Raw genomic sequence first — 17,934 nt, forward strand, 5'->3', positions numbered from 1 at the left:
TCGTAATATTGCTGTGTCGAGGATTGTGGATGAGAAGAATTTGAGAGTGGTCGAGTAGTTGAAATGGGCGAAGTGAGGCTGTTGACGAGGGTTTACTTTATGAGAGTTGAGTAATCGTGAAGTTGTTTGAGTAGTTGATCTTTGAGGGATGTCGAGATGACTTGATGGTGGTTGTGACGGAGCCACCCACCTAAGATTTCTCCAAGGTGGGTGGCGTAATGCTGAAAAGTAGAAAATTAAGAATTAACCACTCGTACATGTGAAGCTACCCAATACAAGTACTGGGTAACATTTTTTTTTTTTTTACAAGTTTAATAGAACTCCTTCCACTGTGTGGATAGGTTGCATGTTAAAAAATTACAATGTAAAACATAGTATTGCATTAAAAAGATTTACAATGTCTTGATATCCCTTCTGATTTCCCTGTTTCTTTGGTTTCTTTGTTCCGTTTTCTTGGTTCCATTAGTTTCTTTTGATTTTTTGTTTTTGTTTCCGGTTTGCTATGACATAAAGTACATATAACATAGATTACATGACAAAACATGATCGCTTATCGTCCTTTAGCCTTTTGTTCTTGCGAGTGATATAATCTTGGTTGGGTAGCGGTTGCTTCTTAGTTGGTAGTTGTACTTTGAGAGTGTTAATGAAGGATGTTCCGTTGTTGAGGCGTTGATGGTAGAGTTGAATTGATGCGTTGGTGAAGCGGCGAGTTTCGTGTGTTGTCTTTGATAGTAGTATTGTTCGATGGAGTGGAGCTTGGAGAGAGTAGCGGAGTTGTGTCGTAGTCTAGTAATTGAGGTGGGCGATGTGTCGATGAAGAGTGATGTTTTCCTGGTATGCTGAGTCGAGGATTGTAGATGTGAAGACTTTGAGCTTGTTCAGTTAGTTGAGATGAGTAGAGTGAAGTTGTTGACGAGTGTTTATTTTGGGTAAGTTGAGTTGGTTTTGAGAGATGGTTAGTTCATTCGCTGGTAATTGACGGAAATCTCCCATCTAGGATTTCTCCTAGGTGGGTGTCGTCAGAGTGTTAGTGAGTTTGTTGATAGCGAGGTAGTTGTGTTTGGCGTAGTTGATCTTTGAGAGATGGTGAGTTCGATTTGCTGGCGATTGTGACAGACCTCCCACCTAAGATTTCTCCTAGATGGGTGTCGTCAGGCTGAAAAATAGAAGATTGAAAGTTAGCCACTCGTACATTTGAAGCCACCCAATACAAGTACTGGGTGACTCATCTCGAGGGCATGTGCACTTCGAGGGATGTGTGGGTGCAACCCCACAGCGGTCGTTGGCGATAGTTGCAATAGCGTGAGTAGTTGAGTTATCGAATGTTCTCGAATGACCGCCTCTCGGCCCCGGCAGCCAGCCCTAAAAAGGGCTGACCAACCAAATGGCTAAGATCCATGTAGATCCATAACAGATTTTTTTTTTTTAAAAGTCTTTATTGCCACTTTGTAACAAGTACAATGACAGCAACATATTTTACATAATATATATATATACATAATTTTTCATAGTATGACGTATGTTCATTGTACAAAATTTCCTGCAAGTTTTGAGGTTGTTAAAAGCTTTGTTTACACTCGAAACAAACAAATAAAAAGTGTGGCTGTCAAACCAAAGGAACATAATATATAATATATATTCAAACAAAAAGGATAATCATAAATGTAGCTTCCATAGTATTTCTATACTTGTACTGTAGCTTAATATCAAAAATAAAAATCATAACACAAGGCGGAGGGGGGGGGGGGAGGGTTCATTGGCTTTGCTTAGAGTGTTGGGCTGGGTGAAATGTTGTGACTAATGCGGTGTTTTACCTGCCAGGACGTCAAGGGATGTAACCTTTTCTAGTGTATAATGTGTGTATTTTATTAGTTGTCTCCCTTTGACTATTTATTAAAATACCCTTTTCCCTTTATATTAAAGGGTAATTAATACAGGTCCTGTGTGGACAGAAGTGTGCTATTTGTACACATACTTTTTTCCTTTATATTAAAGGGTAATTAATACAGGTCCTGTGTGTACAGAAGTGTGCTATTTGTATTCAATCTTTATCCTTTATATTATACAGAGATTCGGTATAACCTTTGGTTGGCCTCAGTTCCTATGTTGGGCTGATATGAAAAATCCGCTGCCGCAAAACCTTCGTAGATCTTTGCCGACTTGATTAGAGCGAACCACTGGCCAGGATAGCCATACGTGTACACTTGAGTGATTTCAGATTCCTGAATGTTTACTGATTTAGCAAATTGTCTCTTGAACTCAGCGTCTGAGATAGTGGTCATCCACTTTCCCTGTATAACAGTTATTTCAATGATCCTAGCTACATTTGAATGCTCATTGTGGGGGACTTTGTGGCCTTCCACATTAACCTTGTAAAAAATGTTAGCCATAAGTAACGCCCAAGAAGCTCATAAGAGCGTACAAAATTGTCAAACAAACAAAAGCGGGTTAAGTAGATTTGAAAAGATTAAGATGTATCAACACTATTATTGTATTAATTTTCTTGCTATAAATATTATAGCTGGTTGGTACTAGTGACTACTAATTATTGTATTAACAACTAACAATTACTAGGAGTTGTAATTAACATTTTGTTATTAATCACCAAGAGTTTTAAATTTTTGTTTTGTGATTTAATTTTTTATAATTAATACTAAAGTTTGTTTACTTGATTTTGCTTCAGTATTAATTAATATTTTTTTTCATTTAGATTTATCGTTTAATTTTGTAATTACCTCCCATTAAATAACAATTTGTTTGTTTTCTTCCCTGACAAAGAAATTCCACGTTCAAGATACTTTGACACAGGGGTCGACAACCTTTTGAGACGGAAGAGCCAAAAGTTACAATTTACGCAAATTCCCAGTTTTTAAAGAGCCACTAACATTTTTTATTTCAATATTATGACTTTTTATTAGAAGACTGGCCAAAGGGACAGAACAAATAAAATACACACATTATACAATAGGTATAATTACACCCCCTAGTTTCCTCTGCAAGTAATCAATGCATTAGATATAAAACCTCACCCAACCAAACACCTCAACCAACATAGCCTTCCCCCCCACACCACCACGTCCCCTGTGGAGAAACTATCTTTTAATTAAGTAAACTAATTTTGTTGAAATCTCTTTTCAGCACAAGAAGCTCTCTAGCATACCGGAACTCCGGTCTTTGATGTTGTTATCATTTAAAATTTTAAAATTTAAGAGGTTTATTAAAAATGTAATAATGTTCCTAATTGAATTCTAGTGTACAACATTGGAAAGAACATGCTGTCCTATTTTATTCATTTTAATGGTTATGTTGAGGTTAACCTCGCCCTTCTAAAGAAACTATCCTTCGAAGAGGTAAACTTATCTTGCTGCGGTCCTTTTCAGGGCAAGAAGCTTTCAGCATACCGGAACCTCGGCGTTGACTATGTTTACATTTTAAAATTAAAAGTCTAATAAAAATGTAATAAGTTTCCTAATTTATTCTCTAGCGGATAGCACTGGGAATTGTGGTGTCCTATCTTTAGTTAGTGTAGCACGTTTTATGTTTTGGTTTTTCTTTGTTCTTTTTTTGCAAATCAAATAAAACAATTTAAAAAAAAAAAAAAAAAAAAGAGGAGGACTGTTGTAGGTACTAGGAGTAAATGAGCAGAGTGAGTGCTATCTTTTACAATGTATATAATAACCAATAACTAATGCCCTGCACATCTAAATTATATGTTCTATTTCAGGGAAACTCCTTACGCCACTGAAATCCAACCGTTTACGGAGATCTCCTATTGTATTCCCCTTTTTTTGTTGCTCCCTCACTGATTGTTTTATAGGCCGCAAACCAACCCCTTTTCTTTTGTTTTCAGGTTGTACTAAACCCCAAACCACCCCCCCCCCCCCCCAATCACTAAAACACTTTCAGTTTGCAAGACATACTGGTACTAAATTGTATATATTTGTATATTTATATGTACATTTAGGTATGAATGGCAATAAGATAGTTGGAAATTGTAAACTTACAACAGCCCTCGTATGTCAAATGATGAAAATGTAATAGAACAGCGGAAGCCTTAGGGACAACGCAAAGGCTCGCTGAGAAGGAATTACAAATCTGAGACACAAAAAAAAAAAAAATGTCATCTGCCGTAAAGTTATAAAAGTAGATAAATGAGCACGCTGCTGCGTAGACCATACGTAACATAGCTTATCAAATCTTCTTGGTGTTAATATTATAGATGGTTGATAGTAGTGTTTACTAGTTATAGTATTAACATTTAACAATTACTAGGAGTTGTTATTAACATCTTGTTATTAATCACCAAATTTTTTAGATATTTATCTTTTAGTTTAATTTTTTATAATTAATTTTAACGTTTGTTTACTTGTTTTTGTTTCAATATATATTAATACTTTTTTCTTTTCTTTTTTTCGTTTAATTTTATGATTATCTCCCTTTCAAAAATTTATTGATTGTTATTTCCCCTGACAAAAAAGTTCTACGCGCAAGATATTTTGACAGAAACAGAAGACGACAGAAAACCGCTGTGAACTGTGTTACACCTTGGTGCACTCTAGGGACTAGCACTAATATTCTGTGTCAATGTTTAGTTTCATGTGGGGTGGGGGTGGGGGAAGTGTGTGATCGAATCTAGTGTGGGGGAATTGAATGTTTGGGCGATTTTGATGGATACTATTTTCGTATCGAGTTTAGATTTGGGAGATTTTTAGTTTTGGAGAATTTATTGTGGGAGAATTTAGTGGGGGATAATTTAATGTGAGAGCATTTAGTGGGGGATAATTTAGTGTGGGAGATTTTAGTGTGGGAGAATTTAGTGTGGGAGAATATAGTATGGGAGAATTTAGTGTGGAGGAATTCAGTGTGGGGGAATTTAGTGTGGGAAAATGATTATGTCAATGTGTTGTTGTAGTGTAGGCAAAGGAAATTATTTGAGTGTTTGTGTGTATCTATACATATAATTCTCTTCATGTGGGTAAGTTGAGTGGGGAGTTTGGATTAGTGGGGGGTGGGGGAGTTGTCCTTTTGGGTGTGGTTTAATCGGCCTCCGGATCATGTGACAATGTGACGGATTGCGTCATTTGTATAACGGTGCTTTATTTATTTCTTCATCTAAGACTAAATAGTAGGGAAAAACATGTCAAATAACCTATATATTAACGAGCTTTCACAAGTGCTAAATTACAAAAGTAAGAGTACACTTTTTAAGCTATAATACTGAACACAAAGCTTTCTACTGCTAGTCCGAATGTCTCGAGTTCCGGGCTTTGTTCTGTTGGGCTCCGTGAGTTCACCCAGCTCTGATGGGTAATTGACTCACGTTGGTGAAACTAAGGCGGATATGCATAGTGCTGACCACACTATCCCCGTGTATGCCGAGGTCATTGAAACACGAACTCTACTTCATCTACCCTATGTGTATTGTGCACGAACAGGAAAACATAATGAAGATGAGTTTTTAAAAAACGCTGGTTGCATTCAGGAAAACTCCCAATCGGAAAAATTACATTCTGGTAAAGTCCATTCGGGCAAAAATACATTCAAGAAAAATTCTTCTTCTTCTTCTTCTTCGTTCTTAATTATTAGAAAATTTCAATTCGGGTAAATGTCATTCGACAAAACTTACATTCAGGAAAACTTTCCTTCGTGAAAATTCCATTCCGGAAAATTGCCTTCGAAAAATTGCCCTCGGGAAAATTTTCTTTGGGAAAACAGCATTTGGGAAAACGGCTTTTGGGCATATACATTTTTAAAATTTTATGTTATGTAAGGTAATTGTGTATGTGACTATATAAATTTAAGTGGAAATATATAAGCATTATTTGACTTTTTTTTTCTTTTCAGTTTGAAGCGAAAACAAAAGCGATTGGAACATCATCATCGGCGCCGGGTTGACCATCATCGTCCAGAGCTCCTCCATCTTCACCTCCACCCTCACCCCGTTCGTCGGCATCGGGGTCATCGAACTCGACCGGATGTACCCTTTGACCCTGGGGTCAAACATCGGCACCACGACCACGGCGATTCTCTCAGCCTTAGCCAACACGGACGGCCTCAGAAACGCGTTACAAGCAGCCTTCTGCCACCTCTTCTTCAACATCACCGGCATCCTCCTGTTCTACCCCATCCCCTACCTCCGCTTCCCCATCCCGCTTGCCAAATTTCTAGGCAACTGCACGGCCGAGTACCGCTGGTTCGCCATCGTCTACATCCTCCTCATGTTCTTCCTCTTCCCCGCCCTAGTCTTCGCTCTCTCCATCCCGGGCTGGTACGTCCTCCTCGGCGTCCTCGGGCCCGTCTGCCTTCTCTTCATCATCATCGGCGTCATCAAATGTCTGCAGGCTAAACGTCCCCAGAGCCTGCCCAGAAAGCTCCAAGACTGGGTGTTCCTACCCCAGCCGCTACGGTCTTTAGAACCCTATGATCGCGCCATGCAGAAAGTCTTCTTCTGCAAGCGGTTCCAGACAGACTCTACCGAGAAGACAGACACTGGGGCCACGTCAGACAGACAAGCTAACGGAGAGTCCAGCACGCGACTTTAGTATGACCACGTGACATTGTTTACAAAGTTCGATTATTGAAAACTTATTTATTCTATGTTATTTATATTTATAACTTGTATATGATTAGATAAATTACATTCGTTTTGGTTCAATATGTATATATAGCATGTATATAGCTTACAGAATTTTGAATGTAATATATATATATATATAAAAGACACATTTCTGGTAATTTTTTAAATATATAAAAATACTTTTTAGCGCAATTTCCATTCTGGAGAATTGCGTTTATTAACTCGTCTTTTCTGGGAATGGATGTGTGTCCGCAGCTTTAAGTCGTATCTCCTCCTCAACGAAGCAATAGTTCCAAAAGCAATTATGTTAAGCAAGTTACGGGGATGAACATAGGCTATAAAAATTCCGGGTTTCTTTCATGGATTTCCCGGAAAAGCCAAAAAACCTCGAAAAAATGCAGTTTTTGGCCCATATCTCGGCAACCAGACCACTTAGCGACTTGAAACATGTACCAATCGATTCCTGCTATAATTTAGAACAATATTGCCGAAGAAAGTTTTCAAAAATATCCTTTCGTTCGGTCACAATTTTTTTTTTGAGTTAATTAAAATTTGGACCGAATTAGTAGGCATTTTATGCAGCCACACCACACGCGTCATCACGTTCAATGGCTGCGACGTCGCGTTTGGTAGCTGGGCGCGCAATGGTTTTTAGTCATGTTACTCTATTGTAAATAAAACATGTAAAATACTGAAATTTTTTAAAATAAAAACGTTTTAATAACTAATCAATGGTTTTACTAACCCTGCTCTTTATTTACGCTACGACAGAGCTATTTTTAGATAACACAAGGAAATTGCGCTAAAATTGTCACTAGACTTTTTTTTATTACTTTTTTAAAGGAAATTTTGAGCTCTGTGATCTTGTCATATGAGTTTTGTGGAATTTTTATACATTTTTAAAAAACACGAAAACATTGATTTAATTTTGATATTGCAGTCATAGTGTTGTCATTTAAAACTTCTAAAATAACTTTACTGGTTCAAAGTTGAGGCAGTTGGTACGATAACTGCACGTCGTAATAGGTATTTGAACACTCTGCCTTTGTACCACTTTGATTGAGTTGTCTTTTGACGTGTTCGTGATTTCAATGAGAGTCGATGTTACGTTCATAGTGGCCAACTTAAGCCACCTAGGCCACTTTTACGGAAAGGCAAACTTGGGCCACTTTTACGGAAAGGCCACTTTGCATAGCCAATTTAGATCACTTCAAGCATGACGCTCGTTGACACAAAATATACGAACATATCTAGATATAGAAAAAAAAAACTTTCGATTAAGTAAGATGCCACTTAGTGCCCCCCCCCCCCCTGTAGTGAAGGTGGATAAATGGGGGTGAATATTGTTGTTACTTGGTACCCTTTCCCGTTCGTCCTTGTTCAGTTCTCGTGCTGTGAGCTGTAATAGTCCGGCTTGTACTAGTTTATGAAAGGGTATATAGATCTACTAGCTGCATCCCGTGCTCCGCCACGGTAAATCTTTTCTAAATGTACCAACTTGGGAACAGAAAAATCTAAACACAACACAAACGAACGCAAAAAAACACAAACGAAAAAACAAACACAACACTCATAACATAAACACATCTTAAATGCAATCATAAAGGCATATTGCTCACAGTCTAGCCCGTAGCGCCAAATCGCGCCCTTCCCGAGCGCCGCCGGACGCGTCTGACACAGTGAATGACTATAAAACAGAGGCGTAGCGACCCTTTCCGGCGCCCGGGGAAAAACTTACGATTTGCACCCCCCCCTTCACTTTTGATTTGCACCACTTTTGATTTGAAATTCCCCCCGCTCAATCTGTTGATTTGCACCCCCCTCAAACTTTCGATTTGCACCCTCCCACCTCCCTCAAACTTTCGATTTCCACCACCCCCCGCACCCCCCCCCACACCCCCCGCAAATTTTTTCCAACCCACTTTGGCACCCCATTAGGTCGGCAACCGGGGACATTTGCCCCCCCCCCCCCCCCCCTTCTCTACGCCTCTCCTATAAAACCCCCAGCAGTATTTAAAATATCCGTGTTTTAACTACCATATTATATCACTTTATCAATTCACGCATTTTTTTCCCAGTACTTTAAATTTTAAAAAAATTACAATAGAGTTTCATAACTAAAACCATTGCGTACCAAATGAACGTGATGACGCGTCTATAATAGTGCTTAATAGTTGATAAAAAAGTATAAGTAGTAAACATTAAATTCAGTGAATAAAATAAATAAAAGATAGCCTTTTATCAATCAATGCTAAGTATAATATTCCAACAATAATGTACTCTTACACGTCTGCATAATTTGCATTCACATTTTGCTAATTATATTATTCCAACAATTATTCCGTCTTGCAGATTTTGCATTCACATTTTTAGCGTGAGTTCAATTTATTTTTAAAATACCTCCCTTGGCAAAATTACTAAACAGTTTAATTAGATTTTTCTAACCTACAGTTATTATGTTATTAAAATGTATCCACTTTTTCTAGGAATATTAATGAAAACTCTATTTGACATTGATCCTTTTAATATGTTTTAGCAATGTGCGTGTATTTAATATTCTCTTTACGTTATGCAAAATTGTACAAACAGTGGAAATTATAAAATAGCTCTATGCCGCTATATAAACAAACCCTACTCTAATACTTATAATAAGACACTGCGGTGCACTGAAAAGCACAGCATGGTGCGAATGTTTACTTTTATGGTTCCAAAAGCTATAGCGATGACAGAAGGAAGGAAGGACTGACACACGCTCAGCCCGCTTATATTATAGATAAGGTGTGTGATGGCCTCAGTTTTGTCCAGATCTCCAAGGTTAGTACAGGTTAGGTTTAGACTAGTTTTTAGCCACTGTATCTTAGTTTACTAGCTTGTGTATTTTGTGTTTAGACTAGACTGTTATGTGTAGATAGTGTATATACTATTAAAATATTTTAGTTTTCGACGAGCCTTTGTTTCATTCAGTCTTGTTTTTGTAACCCGTTTGTGGTTGTTTGTCTTATGTGTTGCGCTACGCATCGGATCACCCGAAAGGCGTGTCCGTGTGCTCACAACACTCCCCCCCCCCCCCCCGAATATTTTTGACGGCGTGGTTGGACTGTAGGGCACACAACTGCTAACACCTCTGATGGGTCCATGGCTCAACTTACGGAAATAAAGGAGGCAGGATATACTAATGAACACACCGAGGTCACAGAATCAGGTGAACTTTACTTCATCTACCTCATTGACCACCGTGTTTTATAGAGTAACTACTTTTTAGCGCAATTTCCATACGGACAATTGCGATTATTAATTCGTTATTTCTGGATGGGTGGATGTGTGTCCGCAGGTTTAAGTCGTATCTCCTCCTCAACGAAGCAATATCGAGGACTAGTTCCAAACCAAATATGTTAAGCAAGTTCCGAGGATGATTGTGGGCCAAAAAATTCCCGGAATTCCTTCTTGGATTTCCCGGAAAAGCCAAAAAAAAAACTTCGAAAAAATGCAGTTTTTGGCCCATATCTCGGTAACCAGACCACTTAGCGACTTGAAACTTTTACCAATCGATTTTTGCCATAATTTAAAACAATATTGCCGAAGAAAGTTTTCAAAAATATCCTTTCGTTCGGTCACACAAAATTAATTAAGGAAACTGCGCTTAAATTGTCACAAGACTTTTTATTAACTTGTTTTTATCATTTAAAGAGTGCGAAGCGCTAGACTGTTAGTGTTTCTTCCAGACTAGGGTGAAAACTAAGCATAGTCAATGTACACGGACCACATAGACCCCAAAAACAGTAAATTTTGTGAAAACCTGGAACAATTACTAACTAACAGATACAACCAACCGGGGACGTCAATTTCGTGGAAGACAGTTTATACATTGTAGGACCAAAAGACATAATTCAAAACCGCTTAACCGCAGACAAACCACACGCCGACTAAGTCTACAACATTAAAATATATTTCAATTTAGTTGACACATACATAGCGCAATATCCACACACCATACAAACCACCCATGGAAATAACACATCTGGAAATAGATTCCGTCTAGACAGAATTTACGCCCCAGTGAACATGAAAATCAACAAAGTAGAAAACCTTTTCTCAACACTACAGTTTAGCGACCATACAGCAGTTCTGACAACTTTAAACAACGAACAAACACAAAGCAAACAAAAACACATCACATACTGGAAATTCAATAATACACTATTACTAGACGAGCGCTACATCAACACTATAAAAGACATAATGCAATTTTACACGCAGTCTTCATCTAAATTTAACAAAATCCAACATTGGGAAGATTTAAAACAAGACATTAAGCGGGTATCTATTCAATATGCTTGTAGCATTAATAGCGTTTGGGCCCACATAGAAACTAAACTAGAAAAAAAAAAACAACTAAGTATGCTTAAGGGAAAAAACAATAACAAAGAACAAATAGACTCAATAGAAAAGGAAATTTCGAAAATACAAGAATATAAATATAGAGGGACACAAAACAGAATCAAAATAGAGCAGATAGGCTCGGAAAACCAAACACACCACACTCTCATACTAGAACAAAGCATACAAAGGTCAAAACAAATCAAACAAATAATGGACGAAAACAACCAAGAAACGACTGACCCAAGAACGATTTTAAAATCGACCCGCGTTTTTTATTTAACTTATCTTCATAATATTTTCCTCTTCGTGCCTAATACACAAATGGCAGATAAAGTAAAGATTGTGTTTCAAGCTTCTCGACATACAGGGAGATAATGTGGTCAGTACTAAGCCTATCCGCCTTAGTTACCTAAGGTGCGTCAGGTACTCATTTAGAGCTGGATAAACTCACGGAGCCCAACAGAACTGAGCCCGGAACTCGAGACATTCGGACTAGCAGTAGAAAGCTTTGTGTTTAGTATTATAGCTTAAAAAATGTACTCTTACTTTTGTAATTTAACGCTTGTGAAAGCTCGTTAATATATAGGGTATAAGACATGCTTTCCCACCACTATTTAGTCTTTGATGAAGAAATAAATAAAGCACCCGTATAAAAATGACGCAATCCGTCACATTGTCACATAATCCGGTGGTCGATTACACTACACCCAAAAAGGACAACTCCCCCCCCCCCTCACCCCCACTAATCTAAACACCCCCACTCAACTTACCCACAGTAATCCCAATCACACTTAGATTTATTTATATACACACAAACACTCAAATAATTTCCTTTGTCTACACTACAACACAATATACTGATTTCTCCCACACAAAATTCTCCCACACAAAATTGTCCAGCACTAAATTCTCCCACTCTTAACTCCCCCACAAAAATATTTCACACACTAAATTCTCCCACACTAAATTCCCCCACACTTAATTCTCCCACACTAAATTCTCCCACACTTAATTTACCCACGCTAAATTCCCACACACTAAATTCTCGCACACTAAATTCTCCCACACTAAATTCTCCCACACTAAATTCTCCCACACTAAATTCTGCATCACTAAACACTCCCACACTAAAAATCTCCCAAAGCTAAAAATAGTCTCTACCAAACATTCAATTCCCCCTTACTAGATTCCATCAAACACTCCTCCCCCCTCCCCCAGAATATTAGTGTTAGTCCCGAGAGTGCACCAAGGTGTAACAGAGTTAACAGCGGTTTGCTTTCGTGTTTTGTCAAAATATCTCGCGCGTGAAACTTTTTTGTTAAGGGAGAAAACAAATATTGAGTTCACTTCAAGGGAGGTAATAAAAAACTTAAATGATAAAAAGAAATGGAAAAAATAATAACACATTTTTAAGCAAAAACCAGTAAAAAAATTTAGTATAAATTATAAAAAATTAAAATACAAAAAAGAATTTTAAAAGCTTTGGTGAATAATAAAAAAATGTTAATTACAACTCCTAGAAATTGTTAAATGTTAATGGAATAATTAGAAGTTGCTTATATCAACCAACTTAAATTTTTCACTGAGAAAATTCTTCAAGCATCATTCTTTTACATATCACTTCCCGTAATTAAATTTTTATTTGCGTGAAGCTTCTATCTACACCAAACTCACTCTCACCAAGTACAACTACCAACTAAGAATAAACCACTATCAAACCAAGAGCGTATCAATCACAAGAAGCACGGCCAAGAACAGAGAAGCGATCATGTTGTCATGTACTTTGTTATTTTAAAAGAAACCAAGAAACCGGAAGTGAAAACAAGTAAATCAAGGAAACAGGAAAATATAGAAATACGAAAAGAAACCAGAAGTGAATCAAGAAACACAAGGGAAATAACACAAGCAAGAATTAAATTCTTTTAAATATGTATAATATTCCATGTATGTATATAATCATGCAACCTACTCTTACTGCCTCCCTGCGCGAACAGGGTAAACAGCAAGTGAGGAAATCTATTAAACGCCAACAGGCACAAAAAAAAAAAAAAGTGAAGCTTCTATGTTTCTTTGTAATACACGAATACAAACACACATACATACATCTCACCTCATTTTCACCAATGTCATCCTCCAAGACGACATTTGCAAAAAATGTCATCGCCAGCAAAGGGGTTGCGCCCCTGGATGCCCCCTCCCCCCTAGGTCGAGCGACCGGTGGAGAAGCCACCCGGACTACGGTTCGGGTGGCTTAATGAAACCACGGGCCCAATCCCCTTCAGATACAGCGAAGTCAACCGATCAATCAACAACCCTCACAATTGAACTGCCTGATGAAGAAAGCCCTGATCCCTTCTCGACTCAACCAACGCCAAATACAGCCATGCAGGTAGTCATTCAAGCTAACGGCCGTGCAAATTTACGTGGACACATCATCCGCCAACTCATCAGCCCACACCAAATTTTGCTAATGAACTACATCAGCCCACACCAAATTTTGCTAATGAACTAAGGACGTTGAGACACATGGTTCTTTTCGTCCGAAAATTTCAACGTGGCTGAACTGGACAACACAACCAAACAGTACGGACCTTACTCACTACACTTTACGATCTACCATCAGGATAAAATCAATGGAACACTAAGATGGGCTCCCCCGGCACTTGGAGATGACACCCTGCTAAAAGCTCTAGGAATAATCAGCAAAAAGCAACCAACAGTAAACAAAATCCCACACACTAACAACCGAAACTTCACTATATTCACAGACAACCCATCAACCATACCACACTATGTCTGATTTAACTACAAGAACAAAGCGATCAACGTGCTCATAGCTATCCCGGGAAGGAAACAAAAGCTTGCCAGACATGCGGGTCCTTACAACATTGAACAAACCAGTGCTATCAAAGAAATCAAGTACCGGACCAACAACCACCCTTACTGGAAAATTTAACAGAACCACTAAGAGCATCAGTCACTCCGCAGCAACAAATGGTACACCCAAATCTGACGAACCAACAAGCGAAATCACCAATCGACAAATTAACTGCAACAACAGACCTTAGCTCAACAAATGGTACACCCAAATCTGAAGAACAAACAAGCGAACTCACAAATCGTCAAATTAACTGCAACAACAGACCTCAGCTCAGACCTTAATTCGCCATCCACGCTGATCCCAAACACGTCTACAGTGAAGCCAATCCTTACAATAAACATCCTTAGCCCAGAATCAGAAATGGACGCCTGCACAAATCCAAAAAGGAAACAGAAGGACAGTCCTACAGATGCAAAGCAAACAACAAAAAGTCTAAAAACCGCAAAATTGGTAGATGACAACACAAAATGCAGATTTCGCACCCAGCAACACAAAACATCCACAGAAGCGGAAAAGCACGAACATAAAGTACACACGAAGCTCTTACAGTGCTATATTTGTGACGACAAAACAATCAACACAGACATATTCATGCACTATACAGAAAAACATTACGACGAAACAATGTATAGCTGTCAGATTTGCAACGTATTCCTCCCATTAGTTAGAGGGTATGAAGTTACATGCAAAAAAAACACCATCCGGGACAGAAATAGATCGCTCATCATACAGCTTCGAAGGAACAGTAATTCATTGTTTAACCCATTGCAATCTCAGACGTTTTGTATAGTGAAAATTGAAACTAACATACTTAATTATAATATGGGAAAAATTGTATGCAATACTATGTATTACATCAAAAAAAAAAGGAAAAAAAAAGTTTCGGTTCTTATTAAAAAAAAATTCTATATATTATATATACCGAATACGCAGACTTAATCAACACCATTAAAACATACTTCAAACTAGTCGACGCATACAGAGCGCAATATCCACACACAATACAAACCACCCACGGAAATAACACATCTGGAAATAGATTCCGATAAGACAGAATTTACGCCCCAGTGAGCATGAAAATCAACAAAGTAGAACACCTATTCTCAACACTACAGTTTAGTGACCATACAGTAGTTCTGACAACTTTAAACAACGAACAAACACAAAGCAAACAAAAACATAACACATACTGGAAATTCAATAATTCACTATTACTAGACGAGCGCTTCACAAAAGCATAAAAGACATAATACAATTTTACACACAGTCATCACCAAAATTTAACAAAATCCAACATTGAGACGATTTTAAATAAGACTTTAAGCGGATATCAATTTAATATGCTTGTATCATTAATATCATTAATAGGCTCGGAAAACCACACCACACTCTCATACTAGAACAAAGCATACAAAGTTCAAAACAAATCAAACAAATAATGGACGAAAACAACCAAGAAACGACTGACCCAAGACAGATTTTACAATCTACTCGCGTTTTATTTAACTTATCTTCATAATCTTTTCCCCTTCGTGCCCAATACACAAATGGCAGATAGAGTAAAGATAGTGTTTCAAACACCTCGACATACAGGGAGATAATGTGGTCAGTACTTAGCCTATCCGCCTTAGTTACCTAAGGTGCGTCAGGTACCCATCAGAGCTGAGTGAACTCACGGAGCCCAACAGAACTGAGCCCGGATCCGAACTTGAGACATTCGAACTAGCAGTAGAAAGCTTTGTGTTTAGTATTATAGCTTAAAAAGTGTACACTTACTTTTGTAATTTAGCGCTTGTGAAAGCTCGTTAATATATAGGTTATAAGACATGCTTTTTTTCATACTATTTAGTATTTGATGAAGAAATAAATGAAGCAACGTTATACAAATGACGCAATCCGTCACATTGTCACATGATCCGGAGGTCGATTAATCCTCACCCAGAAGGACAACTCCCCCCCCCCCCCCCACTAATCCAAACATGCCCACTCAACTTAACCACAGTAAACCCAATCACACGTAGATTTATTTATATACACACAAACACTCAAATAATGTCCTTTGTCTACAGTACAACACAATATAATCATTTCTCCCACAACTAATTCTCCCACACAAAATTGTCCCGCACTAAATTCTCCCACACTCAATTCTCCCACACTAAATTCCCCCACGCTAAATACCCACACACTAAATTCTCGCACACTAAATGCTCCCACACAAAATTTTCCCACACTAAACTCTCCCACACTAAAAATCTCCCAAAGCTAAACTCGATACAAAAATAGTCTCTACCAAAATCACCCAAACATTCAATTCCCCCTCACTAGATTCCATCACACACTCCCCCCCCCCACCCCACATGGAATAAACGCTGACACTGAATATTAGTGTTAGTCACGAGAGTGCACCAAGGTGTAACACAGTTCACAGCAGTTGCTCTCGTCTTTTGTTTTAGTCAAAATATCTCGCGCGTGGAACTTTTTTGTTAAGGGAGAAAACATATTAAGTTTTTTTCAAGGGAGGTAATAATAAAATTAAATGATAAAAAGAAATTGAAAAAAATACTAATATATTTTTAAGCAAAAACTAGTAAACAAACATTGATATAAATTATAGAAAATTAAACTACAAAAAAAGTATTTAAAACCGTTGGTGATTAATAAGAAAATGTTAATTACAATCCCTAGAAATTGTTAGTTGTTAATCGAATAATTAAAAGTTACTTATATCAACCATCTTTAGTATCAATTCCGAGAAAACTCTTCAGGTATGGTTTCATGGATTCAAAGTTTTTTGGTTTTTTAATCGAACTCATCTACTACGTCAAACGCATCTACTTCGCTTCCAACAAACTCACTACCACTCTGACGACACCCACCTAGGACAGGGGTCGGCAACCTTTTGAAGCGGAAGAGCCAAAAGTTAATATTTTCAAAATTTCCTTGGTTTTAAAGAGCCACTAAAATTTTTTTATTTCAAATATTATTTTTTTTTATTTAGATTATTAGTATTTGTGCAAGGAGCTGGAGAGCCGCATCTTGATATCAAAAGAGCCGTATGCGGCTCGCGAGCCTTAGGTTGCCGACCCCTGACCTAGGAGAAATCTTAGGTGGGAAGCTTACGTCAAACGCCAACAAATCGAACTCAGCTGCTACGTCAAACGCAACTACCCCGCTCAACAAATCGAACTCATCTACTACGTCACACGCAACTACCTCGCTCAACAAATTGAACTCACCTAATACGTCAAACGCATCTACCTCGCTTCCAACAAACTCACTACCACTCTGACGACACCCACCTAGGAGAAATCTTAGGTGGGAGGCTTACGTCAAACACTAGCAAGTCAACTAACTGCCTCTCAAAGACCAACTAATCAACTTACCTAACACTCGACACATCGCTCATCTCGCTACTCTCTCCAAGCTCAACTCCATCGAACAATACCACCATCAAGACAACAAACGAAGCTCGACGCCTCACCAACACATCGATCAACGCCTCAACCACGGAACATCCCTCACTAACACTCCCAAAGTACAACTACCAACCAAGAAGAAACCACTACCCAACCAAGATTGTATCACGTGCAAGAACAAAGGCCAAAGGACGATAAGCGATCATGTTTGTTTATGTCCTGTACTTTATGTTATTTTAAAGGAAACCAAGAAACCGGAAGTGAAAACAAGTAAATCAAGGAGACAGGAAAATATAGAAATACGAAAAGAAACCAGAAGTGAATCAAGAAACACAAGGAAAATAACAAAAGCAAGAATTAAATTCTTTTAAATATGTATAATATTGCATGTATGTATATAATCATGCAACCTACTCTCGCTGCCTCCCTGCGCGAACAGGGTAGACAGCAAGTGAGGAAATCTATTAAACGCCAACAAAAAACAAAAAAAAATAGGAAAACTATTTTACGATTTTTAAACACTTATGTATAATTGAATGCAATGCCATGTATTGAACTATTTTAATATGTCATGTATATAATCATGCAACCTTCTCTTACTGCCTCCCTGCGCGAAAAGGGTAGACGGTAAGTAAGGAAATCTATTAAACGCCAGAAGGCACAAAAAAAAAAAAAAA

At 38.0% G+C, this 17,934-nt stretch overlaps 1 protein-coding gene across 1 annotated transcript; it reads left to right on the forward strand.

The window, feature by feature from the left end:
* Nucleotides 1-5,248: 5,248 nt before the first annotated feature.
* Nucleotides 5,249-6,623, forward strand: LOC131949614 (sodium-dependent phosphate transport protein 2B-like). Its single transcript, XM_059311460.1, has 2 exons — nucleotides 5,249-5,307; nucleotides 5,852-6,623. The coding sequence occupies exons 1-2, from the start codon at nucleotides 5,249-5,251 to the stop codon at nucleotides 6,540-6,542; spliced, it is 750 nt and encodes a 249-aa protein (XP_059167443.1). The 3' UTR covers nucleotides 6,543-6,623.
* The last annotated feature ends 11,311 nt before the right edge of the window (nucleotides 6,624-17,934 follow it).

The sequence above is a fragment of the Physella acuta genome, unplaced genomic scaffold (assembly GCF_028476545.2).
Source record: "Physella acuta isolate Inbredline_101_S28 unplaced genomic scaffold, ASM2847654v3 ptg000705l, whole genome shotgun sequence".
Classification (NCBI taxonomy): Eukaryota; Metazoa; Mollusca; class Gastropoda; family Physidae; genus Physella; species Physella acuta.

Coding starts and splice junctions, on each gene's coding strand:
- LOC131949614 (XM_059311460.1), top strand. CDS start 5,249: ATGTCTCGAGTTCCGGGCTTTGTTCTGTTGGGCTCCGTGAGTTCACCC. Junction 5,308..5,851: donor AGTTCACCCAGCTCTGATGG/GTAATTGACTCA, acceptor TTCAGTTTGAAG/CGAAAACAAAAGCGATTGGA.